Source organism: Pelecanus crispus, chromosome 2 (genome assembly GCF_030463565.1).
Source record: "Pelecanus crispus isolate bPelCri1 chromosome 2, bPelCri1.pri, whole genome shotgun sequence".
Classification (NCBI taxonomy): domain Eukaryota; kingdom Metazoa; phylum Chordata; class Aves; order Pelecaniformes; family Pelecanidae; genus Pelecanus; species Pelecanus crispus.
In genome coordinates, this window is record NC_134644.1 from 152,638,783 (window position 1) to 152,651,032 (window position 12,250).

The window sequence follows — 12,250 nt, forward strand, 5'->3', positions numbered from 1 at the left end:
TATGCATTATTCAACGTAACTTTGTATGCTCCCATACTGTATTCAAGATTAAGAAGGGCTGTTTACATTTTCCTTTATATCTCATCTTCAGATAGTTTTAATTTTCTTCCTGTCTTGCAATAATATTTTAAATGTTATTAGGTATTGCAGTTTGTTTGGGTTTTTTTTAAAATTCTTTTATTATTAAACAATATGGTTAGCAGCTCCTGTGTTCTACAGATTTTCATTTCTATGGAATAGTAATGTTCACAAAAGCAGTGATGTGCAAAGTTGAAGCACATCATTAAGGGGAAGTTTGCAGACACCATAATGCAACAGTAAAAGGCTTTTTTCCACATTATAGCAGATTGTTGCCAAGGCCTGTGGAAGGAATTTTCCTCTTTGTCCCCCTTTTTTTCCCCATTCTGTGTGGTGGCCATAAATCTAGCAAGGAAAAGCCTTATGAATGATGAACTTAGCCTCATATAAGCTGACTAGGGCATTCTGGGACACTTAAAGTTCTTTAGAAGCTGGGTTTTTTCTGAATTGCACAGTTGAAGTTAATCCAATGGAATGGAGAAAAGCCTCTAAATGGAAGATCTGATCTCACTTGGAAAACTGAGAGGGCAGTTAAGAGTATCTGTAAACAAGGATCCTGATGGTGTTCCAGTTTTGACTTTAGATCTCCCACCAATCTGAAAAACTCCTAACTTCCATTTCTTTCTATTTTATTTTAAAATGAAAATTTTATTTAGGAAATTGAATAAGAAGATGTATTATGAAGTTGCTTAAATTTAGTAAATTCTTGGTAAACAGAACCGGATGTCTGTGAATTTTTTAAATGACAGATCCAGGTTATTTGGCCATGTTTTTTGTGTTTTTCCTTTCCCTGAGAATGATATTTAATAACTCGTGGTTACAACAGGAGAGGCAAAGGCTGAAAATTCAGAGTAAGGAAAGGAAAAGTACTTAGTTCCCCAAAGGTGGGTGAAGAAGAGTTTTGTTATTGAGCCAAATAGTAAAATGAAAGTAAACATAGAAACGCTTACGAAAACATGTACATGCACACTCACTATTAAACGTCAACATCAGTAAAAAGCTGATGTGAGTATTAATGTTTTCTGAAGGTACTCGTGCTCAGTCTTCCACATGGTTGTTCTTGTAGAGTGTCAACTTGAGTGTGAATTACAAGAGGTGGTTAAGCTTATTAAAGCTTATTTAAGGTGATGTGTTGATTACTTTTGTTTTTCTCATAACCCCTCCAGCTCAGCCCCAGTCTAGTTTTTCCACGGCTCTTGAATAGGTGTTGTTCCCATATTTCCTTTCTTCTATTACTTGGATTTTACTTGTAAAAATAACTGGGTAGAAGAAAGAGAATGGTCTATAAGGTGCAGTGCATGACTGATATACCAAAGGAGCAGGTATTAGTGGACAATAAGTAGGCGTTACTTATTCTTCACCTTTAGAATGCTAGTAAATAATTAAAATTACCAGAAAAGTGTACTTAGTCCTATATTTTTATAGCAGAAATAAAATAATAACTTTATGAATAATATTGTTCTGCTTGTTTGGTACATACTTAATGGAAATTAGATAAGAGTTTCATTTAAATATTGGTTTAAATGTAACATGCAGAAACATTTTTCAACAGGTGCCAGCACTTGTTTAGCAGGAGTCTGGTCAGCGCAAATTAAGTGTAGTTTATGCTTTAGTAGCCACACAGCTGTTCTGAATCCTTTTTCACTTGCTGATATTTCTTGTTCAGTTCTTGTTTGCAGGACTGGAGGCTTTTCTTTGAGTTTTCAGGGTTCTAAAATTTTTCCTTTTAGACAATGATAAGGAAGTCCATTTTTGGGAAAAGGGGGGAAATCACAATGAAGAGCAGCCAATCCATTGCCATGTCATAAGTGGACAGCTGGAGGTGTCTATTTACTGTTCTCTTTCTTGTTCATAATGGTGGTGTCAGACTCTTTGGCACCTATTTTTCTGCAGTCCCATCCTGTAATGCTTGACCGGTGTAACAGTGTACTAATGAAAATTATTTCAGGAACAGTATGCTTATCATATTGTATACCTGTGGCATGTTTTGCAAAAAGAGTTAATCTTTAGCTATTTACTGTAATTTCTATGAAAGCACTTATTTAAAAAGCATCATATCCTAGGTGGTCCTTTTATCACTCTAACCATCACACTTTATTTGAATCTCTCTCTCTATAGATTTAAGATCAGCACAGTGTTTAAAAAAAAAAAAGTTTTTTTTTAAAAACAACAAAATGTAAAAAATAAATTTTGCCTTAAACGGAATGCTTTCTGCTATTTGAAAGGTAACATTGGTAGGAAAAGTGATGATAGATCATTGAAAAATGTTTCTCTTTGCTTTAGGGAGGTATATCATACAAAACGAATGCAGCACGTCATCACTGTAAAATGGACTTCAGATAACAAATATATTCTGTGTGGCTCAGATGAGATGAATATTCGTCTGTGGAAAGCTAATGCTTCTGAAAAACTGGGAGTGGTAAGAGTTGCATTTTGGTTTTTGTTATCACAAGACAAGATGTTTGGGTTTTTTTGCTGTTGTTACAACTGGTTAGCCTACTCAACTTCTAAAAACTTGTTTCTAAAGGGAAAATGTAAAATTGTAGTTTGACTTTTGTATTTAGTTTGAAAACTGACATGCGCATTATAGCTCATTGCATTTACTGCAGCTTATAGTAATGATAAAATTGCATACTTCATTGCTATGCAAGGTGACTTTTTTTTTGGTCTTGTTTAATGTTAATAGTAATCATCAGTTCTAACTAAACTAGATTGATGTTTTTTACATGGCTGCTACAGGGGAGAATTCATCCCTTTGCACTAGAGAAAAAGCAATAAATTCTGGTTTCCCATACATAAGTCATTCTACTGAAGCTTAGGGTTACTACTCTTAAAAAAATTTGACTGGCATGCGACTGGTTCATGTGCAGTTCATACTGTGATAAGCATATGCATTGTAAAATAGACCATTTGCACGAGTGCATAACTGAGAATGTCATTAACCTATATAACTCAGATATCAAGTGGGCAAACTAGTGAAGTCCATTTAATTCAATGTAAGGCAGTTTGGTTGAAGTGCTCCTAGGAAGAGACATCAGCCTAATTAGATATGTGTCTTTTCAGTTAACGCTTGTTCAAATGTTTATGTATAGACAAAGCCAAAATGTTCTATTACAGTTACCACTTGCATATATTCATCGGCATAGTTGTATTAAAGTATTGAATGACTTTGGAGAATGAATTTGACACTTTGTCCGCTGGGAGTAATCCCTTTACGTAGCTTTATATTGTTATGGTATTTTGGAGGTGCTTACATTGCTTTTTCTGAGCCCATCAGCATAGCTGTCAAATAATGCTTGGGGGAATTTCTGCTTGATCTTGTGAAAGATTGAGAGGGGAGGAAAGGGAAGCTGTAATTCAGGGAAGAATATTGTACAGTTAAGGGGATGGATCTATTGCATAGTTATGTCTAGGGCTGCTTGTGGTTACCTGAAGTTCCATCAAATTATAGTATCTGCATAGGATGGAAGTGGAACAGGGCTGGGAGAGGTGACAGGTGAATGGCAGTGGTAGGAGTACTTAGGAATACAATGCGGAATGGGATAATTCATGGACTGTTATGCACTGTGAAGCACTGGATATGAAGTAGCACAGCTAAAACAACATGTGTATCTTTAGCCATGGCCCACTGTAGGTATTTGGAAGTCCTGTTATTTTTCTCATCTTTGCTATAGAGCTGTAGATAAAAACCCCCACAACTTTGTAGCCTGTACAGTATTTGTGGTTACAAACTACTATTGAAGTTGAATTTCTTTAATGAATAACTCTTCTTTTTTGTTGAGGATGCTTTTTCTTTCCCCCCCTGTTCTGAATTGATTCTTAGGATTTTCCCATGTAGTGCTTCAGTCAAACATTTAAATATCAGTCCCATACTTGCTAATTCCAAGGACTTTGCAAAGCTCATTATAGACTTTACTGTTTGATTTAACTTTTATGTTGAATTTGCTTAGTGCAGTGTTGGGCAGAAATGTTACCTGTTTTCCTATTGTTGTATCCATGTGCTTATGCCTTGGGTTTACAGTATTAACTGAAATCTTCTCTCTTTATTAGCTATATTCTTAGTGAGAGAGCATGCTGTCTCTCTGTAAGATGTTGTTCTATAACAGAATTGTCTGGTATTTTTGACATGCATCTTTACTCTGTGCCCTTTGTGTGAAGGGCAAGTGGGTAAAAAGAATGTTGAAAACAACATTTTCATTCAGAATGATTCCTAGTATTTTCAGGTGTGAACAGAAAATTCACTTGACTACTAGATGGCATTGGCTCCTTTTCTTGTGAAAGAGTAAGGATACTTGGCTCTGGGAATTAATAGACAAAACCAACTACTCCTGCATCATAGAAATATTATGTACCAAAAGGACAATTTAGCTATTGTTTAAGTATTCAAAATATAGAGTGGTAAATAACATTTTGCTATTTTCTGTAGTAGTTGCATCAGTGAAAACTGTCCATGGATGGGCCTAAAAAAGGCACTATCAATTATGACTATCAAGTATTGGATACAGTCTGCACATTAATAATCTCGTGTTCCTTTACCTGACAGTGAAGCCTACATAAAATAGCCTGTCCCTTCCCCGCCCCCTCCCCGTTTGTAAGTACAGCGTTGCTGTTTGACATGCCCCTTGGAGGATGCACATACGATTCAGTTCTGCTGTTGTGGGATCATATAAATACAGCTTTTGTAGCATGCATGCATGTAAGGATTTGTAAGCATTTCTGTCAAAGCTCTTTGGCTGTCAGGTCCCAAGAGAGCTAAGTCAATAGCTAGCTATAAAACACAGGTCAAGTGGCATGTGTGGGGTTTTTTTCTGTTTGTTGGTTTGGTTTGGATTTTTTTTTTTATTATCAGAAATGAAAGTCATCCCATCATTTAGAATACAAAACTTGTCATCCTGTCTTAAAAAAAAAAAAAACCACCTTGCAACATCAAAAGACATCTTAAGAAAGCAAAATTATTTAGAAATACAGGAAGAACTTACCAGGGACATAGTGGATTGTGTAGGAAAACTGCTCTCATTTCACATGGATGATGCTAACGCACTTGTAAAGAATTATGTTATAATAAGATATAATGTTTCACATCCCCATATCTTGTGTGGAAATGTGTTCAAGCATGATGCTGTTGAAGCCTTGAATTTAGCAAGACACAGAATTTGGATATTAAATTAGTAACTGTCCAAAGCTGCTATAGTTGTTGTTAATTTTTTGGTTTTTTAGAAGCACTATGAAATTTTATTGTTCAGATGTTTAGAGAGTTAATTGTTGCTAATAGGACTTACGAGTGGAATCTTTATGGCTTATCACATTCTTGGTTATACCTTGGAAATGTTGCTTGGATTCAGGCAACTGTGCCAGTCCTTGTTTGATCCAACCTGGTAGCTCCTGGGATTCTTAATGTTGCAACTCTTAATGGCTATTTATCAGGTTCTACTGTTTTTCTTTAGTACCTGCTCTTTCTTTTTTAGAGAATTGGTGTTCTTATCTTCATAGACATATGCTTGCTCATTTTATAAATGTCCAGCTCTTCCATAGTCTGTGGCTATTTTTTGAATATTTTGAATGTTCAAAGCTGAATATTCAGTAATTGTCGGAAGTGTCAGAATATGTCTTAAATGCTTAGTTGCTTAGTCCGCTGTTTTTCTTTGCTGAGAAGATTTGATTGAATGACTCATCCAAAGGCCACTGTATTTCTGATATAATGCTACCATCTTGTAATACATTGTATTTTAAGATGGGTATTTTTGGGGTGGGGGTGGATGGAAACCAGCATCCTGAAAGAGAAAGTAAAATGGTAATCAAGCATTTTTTTTCTTTGGTGAAGTACTTGGTCTTCCTTGGTTTTAGTGTTGCTGGGTACCAAGGAAGTTACAGTGAATATGAATATGAATATGCTTATGTTGTGACTGATAAACATTTATCCAGTTGGAAAGTTGTACTTTCTGAACCGTGGCTACCCTAGCAGTCATCAGTTCTGACATGCATGTTTCTTTTGGTTTTTAATGTATTTGGCATTGCACTCATTATTCAAAATCAGTGAAACATTAAAGTAAGAATAAAAGTCTCTGGAGGAGCCAGAGGCGTGCTGTGTCTCCACTCCACTGACGATTAAGTCTTCATGGGTTTTACACAGGGGTAACAAAACCCAAATGTCTCTGTTAGTACTACTGCAGAAGTTGCTTTAAAATAATTTGCAATGTTTAGGTTTTTTAATAAAAGTTGATTAAATAATAAATATTTATTATTAAATAGGACTTAACAGGTGTTATTTTTAAAGCAGTAAACATCTAGCTCTGCATGTCCAGAAGCAAAAGACACAATTATACAAGACTTTTGAGATACTCCAGACTGTTCAAATACTATACATAAAATATGACACATTAAGTACGTTTGAGGCTTTTGTACCTGTGCTCTTGGAGAGGTTTGGGATTTCTGAAAAGTTAAATGACTTGGCTTTTGAGGAAAAGAGGAAAACAGAGCCTTGTCTGAGTGAAAAGGCTGGAAAAGCAGCAGTAATAGAGTAGATTTCAGTAGAATTAATATAATTAATACAAAGAAATGGATAGATTGGGTTTTTTTTAATTGTAGTGAAAGCAATGAACCATCAGTAAAACTTCAGAAAGCTGTATTGTTCTTCAATCTATTGATACATTATTAAAAAATCTACTCCTGCACTTCTGAGGAGTGTAAATGCTTAGTAACATTACTTCTGTGAGTAACAGCTGCAAAATTTGTCTCTGTTACATTTCCAAAGTAGTTAGGAATTAGAACAAAGCACTGGACAATTGAAGAAGAAAACTTTCCTGCTTGGGAATGATTTGGTTTTCAGTATGTGTAAAACTAGTGTGAGGAGTGGATGTAACAGTAGTGGAGCATAGGTTTGCTGCTTTCTTACCAGATGCAGCAATAACAGCTTTTGAGGAAGGACTGAAAAAGATAGGAGGAAGTGCAGTTACAAGTCTTGGTTTTGATCTAGCAAAGTGCATTAGCAGGAGTGCATCAGAACTGTCTAAGTAATTGTATATCCTTTCAGTCTGCTTCTAGTATACAGTTCCATTTTGTGAGATAAGGCTGATAACAAGCAGTACCAGATATTGCGTGACACGGCATTCTTTTTGTAGTGGTTTGGGGTTTGTGATTGAACGCACATGTAACTTCATGCCTTTAGCTATGATTTTGTGCTCTTAACATCTACATTACCTTTCTTTTTTATTGTCCGTTGAGATGTAAAGAAGCCGTAAGTTTTTGGTCCAAAGAAACAATGAGTAATAAACTTTACGGCAATAAATTTAGAAAGGTGTTTTCAGCAGAGCAATGGAAAAAAAATTAAAGACAGACAAGCTGTGGTGTAGAAAATTGCTGGGATACGTTTGCATTCTAAAAATATGTTGCACCTGTGCTCTGTCTGCCCTAACCTAGAAGGGCAACCTGGTCAGGATAGATAAACAGGTATTTCATATTCTCATGCTGAATTACAGGAGTCTAATAGTGTGACGTTTTAAATACTGCACAGTACAAATACAGCCCTCTTTAAAAGGAGAATTTTTTGTTAAAGGTGGTTTTAGCTCTTCAGTCAGGGCTCTGGAAAAATGCTTACTCTCCTTCTGCTTACATGGGAAAAATAACCAGCCTCTGTCATCTGTAGGGTGGAAAGAGGCATAGGTAGTTTACTCGAGAACACATTTTCCTGTTGCTGACAACTTTATTGCATTTTAGACTTCTTATTCCCACTTTTTCACTCTAGATATTTGCTGTGAAGTACTATGTGCAGTAATGGCACAAATTGGCTGTCTTTCTGCCACATAATTTCCGTTTTCCTCATACAGAAAGGAAGTTGCACATTCACTTTTGGAATGTGTGAAAAAAGGGTCATACGTCATCTTTGAGCATGTCTTCCACTCATGATGCCACAGAAATCCTAATTTCTTACATTGTAGAGTGTTCTAGTCCCTACAAACAAAATCTCTAATCCTGCTAAATCGTGCTACATTTACAGGATCTTCTCCGGCTGAAAGCGGAATGGGAAGTAATGCTGTTCTCTTCAGCTGTATACGTTGACCTTTGTAAAATGACTTGCAAGAGAGAGATTGGAATTCAGTCCATTATTGCAGTCTGCTTTCTTAGCTCTCTGCTGTCTCTCATAAATAGACAGAAACTTGTCATTACTGCAGAATTTTCTTTTACCATCATGTAGATGTGGGTGCACTTAGCACAGCCTGGTATATGGGGTGCTGGCATTCAGTAGTTGGATGGAAAGTCACCAGCTGTGTGCCTTTCTATATACCACATTACACATAAAAATGGAAGCAGACTCACACATAACCACCGCTTAATCTATATTAATTTTTTAAATAAGATATCCTGGATGTATCTTTAATTTACAGATTCACCTCTTGTCTGTAGAATCATCAAGGTTATACTAAATCAGCAGCAATTTGCTCTTCTTAAATTAAAGGAAAATCCTTGAATTTAATTAAAATAAAAGCTCTTTAATTTGGATTATGTTGGCAGTTTTCTGCAGAGTGGGAACACCTGGGATTTATTGAGAGCGAACCAGCTATTCAGGCTGGCTCACTAGAAGGAATTTCAGTAAAGGGTGGTGGTGGGGGCAGTTTTAGCGGGTTAAGACTGTAAAATTTACTTGCAATTTGAGAGGTCATGATAAATGTAAGTAAAGCAGAAGGATTTGTTTTTACGAAATGAAAGAAGGTGTGGAGAAACAGAGATTAAGAGTTATTATGTGTGTCTGATGCCTGAATAAGAATTTTCTGAGTGATGAGCAACTCTGCATCTGGTACCTGGTTTCTTTATTGTCCCAAAGGAGAAACTCCTTTGCCGTGTGTTTTATTAATACTTGCTTTCAGACCATTAATGGTATTTTGGACCAAAATTATCTGAGTATAATATTTATTTTTTTCAGAATTTATGAAATATTCTAACAGAAGTCACTTCTAAAAGTGACCTCCAGAGTGGAGAAGAAACAGCCAATTGCTGATTTCAAAGGGGAACAAAGCATGTTTCATAATAATGGAGGTGGAATTTCCAAATTTTTGAGTGTGTAATAACGTTGTTGGTTTTGTTATTGCTTTTTTTTTGTTAGTGTCTGAAACTCAGGTTCACTTTTCTTAGTTTCTCAAGATAAAATTAGTGAAACTGAGTCAGTTGCAAAGCTGAATAAATAGAAGTTGTCTGAACTATTGTTTTGCTTTTAATACTTTAGGTGCAGTTAGTAGTGGATGAAATAAATGTAGGAGGGCAAAAGACTTGTGCCGCTGCTTGTTTGAGAACATGAAAGGTTTTTAGATGTCTGAAATACTGTAGTTATAGAGTGTGTTTTGGGAGGGACGGTAGGAAGATGAGGATAGGATTGTCCTCTGTTAATATTAAAAGATTTTCTGTTTATGTTAAAAAACACTAAGTGGCTTGGGAGTAGAGGACTTTTTTTTCCCTAAAGATTCACTTGCTTCTGTGGTCAAAGTATGAAAGCTCGCTAGACTGAAATGCAGCTGAAATTCCCAGAGATCCAAAAATACATAGAAACTGATTTCCCTTGTGAAGCAGTGCATGCTTTAGACAAAAGCACAGTGCACACAGACTTTTTTCCTTTTGATAAATGAGCATTAGGGCCAAAGTAAACATGCATGGTTGAAAAAAAAAAAATCCTCTCTAGGTTAGCTGTGAGGAAAAGGCGTTTCTCAGTGTCAGTGTTGTAAGCTGTGGCTCAGACATAATTTTAAACGTAGATAAAGTTAAAATCTTTTGTGGTAATACTAGCTTACCTGTGTTTCATGTGTCTGTGATACTAAGATATTTTTGGCTGTGTGGTGAAAGTTGGAACTCCCTGTCTGCCATATAGTCAAGGTAATACTTGAAATCTGATATGTACTGTGCTTCTTAATGGATCAAGGCGCTGGGTAAGATTTAGGCCGCCTAGAGAGCTGTCTGTAAAGCTGTTCATGAAGACAATTCATTTATAGCCTTTGTACTTACACTGGCTAGTGATTAAAGTGCCTGTGAATCTTTGTTTCACAGCAAAAGTTGATTATTAGCAGAGGTTAGGAAAGCAGGCAGACTCTATCAAAGAGGTTTTACTGTCAGCTTTTCTATTCTCTCTTCTTTCTCTACAGCACACTAAAATCTGATTTTCAGGGAGTAAATTCAGTTACTTTACTGAACTTTCAAACCTGTGATAATGTTTTGTGTTTGAGCATTGGGGTATTGTTGAAATTGTAGGTTTTTAATACTTACCTACCCTAATGCTGAAGTTTCTGTGGTTACAGCCATTTGCTAGAAGGAAGCCGTTTGAATTAAAAGTTAAAATTTTGTTTTGTAGAGAAAATTGTGACAGTTAAATCCCTGTTCTTCTGTAACGTTTGTCTGTGTTGTTTTCCTCACAGCTTGCACCGCGAGAGAAGGCAGCTATGAATTACAATCAGAAGCTGAAGGAGAAGTTCCAGTATCACCCAAAGATCAGACGCATAGCTCAACACCGTCACTTGCCTAAAAGTATATATTGCCAAATCAAGGAGCAACGTATCATGAGAGAAGCTCGTCGGCGAAAGTATGTCTTCCTCTTCTGGCTTTGTTTTCTCTTGATCTTAATGAAATGCAGCAATGTATGGGAGTGTTAGAGAGGCAGTGTGTGGGATGAGCAAGTATGAACTACTTTTAACATCTGAAGAAGTGATCCTGAACTACTAGATTGATTAACCTTTGATTATAATGAAGAAGCAGACAAATGCCAGTATCGATGAGGACTAGCTGCTTCCCAAAAGTTCACTGAAGAAATGGGAGCAAATACCATGTTGGAAGGAGCCACAATGCTTTGACATGGGCGTGACATGATGCAACATTGCAATGGAAACAGAATGGGCTGGTTTGGGTGTGTCGATGTTTTTCTGGGTTTGGTTTGGTTTTTTGTGGTGGGTTTTGGTTTGGGTTGGTGGGTTTTTTGGTTTTTTTTTAATGCCAGACTCCAGGATGAGTGTTTTCTGTCACCTGGATCATTGTCATGTTGCAATTTCTAGGAGCAGAAGGTGGTATGCTTTGCTGTAACCATTAAATTAACAGTAAAAACAAAAAGTGGTGGGATTTAGTCCTCTTTCTCAGCTGAAAGACTCTACAAATTTGAGCAGCAAATCCTATTGATGTGAAACCTAAGCAAGCTGAGCTCCCAAGAAAAGGCTTGATTTGAAACTTTTCTAAATTAACCAATTTTAAAGTTATTTTTCAAAGGGACAATCCTTCTTCTCAAAGGAGGAAGTACGTGGCTTTTGATTAATAAAAACAAAGCAATTCTTAATTTTTTTTTTTAATTGTAGGATATCTCCGTTAGTAGCTTAAGAAGGAAGCTACTATTTTTTAAATCTTTGTGCTGACTACCGAACTTCATTTTTCTGTTTTTTTGTTTCTAGGGAACTGAATCGTCGTAAGCACAGCAAACCAGGATCTGTGCCATTGGTGTCAGAGAGGAAGAAACATATTGTGGCAGTAGTGAAATAATTGTTTTCACATGTACAGAATGTCACAATGAAAGAAAATGTCGCTATTGAATGAATCCACTATACAAAATTTGATGGACATTGGTAAGACAGTGTATGGCTCCAGAAACATGGCTTTTCTTCCAAGTATACCCATGGTCTGATTCTCAAGTCATTGTCTGCTTTGGGTAGTCATAAAAATTGGCCCTGTAATCTTTTATTGCCATTATCCTGTCTGATATTACTGGCCCAATGCTGTGTATTGCAGTGGTGTTTGACCCTTTTGATATAAGCAGATAACTTGGTAGTTGGTGGAGGATATCTGTAGTTCCAATCCTATTCCTTGGTACTGTTACTACAAAAAAAGGATGAAACAGATTCAGATTTCTCAGAGGCAAAAAAATCTTTGTTCCATATAGAGTTATAAAATCAGTTGTCCTTATGCTGTTGGGGGGGGGGGGGGGGGTTGGTTTTTTTTGTTTGTTTGTTTTTTTTTTTTTTTTTAAACAAAGCTAATAAACTAAACAAGTGACCTTAAGGCACTGGACTAGATCTTGATTATTCCAACTGACAAATATACTGCATTATACTTATTACAGTACGATATATTATTTTGCTTTTATCCAAAAGGAATTCAACAGGGATGTCAGACGTGTAAGCGTATTTATAGTTTTGTTCTGTGATCTGAACTATTG

At 36.2% G+C, this 12,250-nt stretch overlaps 1 protein-coding gene across 2 annotated transcripts in view; it reads left to right on the forward strand.

The window, feature by feature from the left end:
- DCAF13 (DDB1 and CUL4 associated factor 13) overlaps positions 1-12,007 on the forward strand; it is a 29,092-nt gene extending 17,085 nt beyond the window's left edge. For both annotated transcript variants that reach the window (XM_075705352.1, XM_075705353.1), the window contains 3 exons: positions 2,362-2,497; positions 10,473-10,636; positions 11,490-12,007. In XM_075705352.1, coding sequence (XP_075561467.1) covers positions 2,362-2,497; positions 10,473-10,636; positions 11,490-11,577 — 388 coding nt within the window. In that variant the 3' untranslated portion in view covers positions 11,578-12,007. The remainder of the gene's footprint in view (positions 1-2,361; positions 2,498-10,472; positions 10,637-11,489) is intronic.
- Positions 12,008-12,250: the final 243 nt, after the last annotated feature.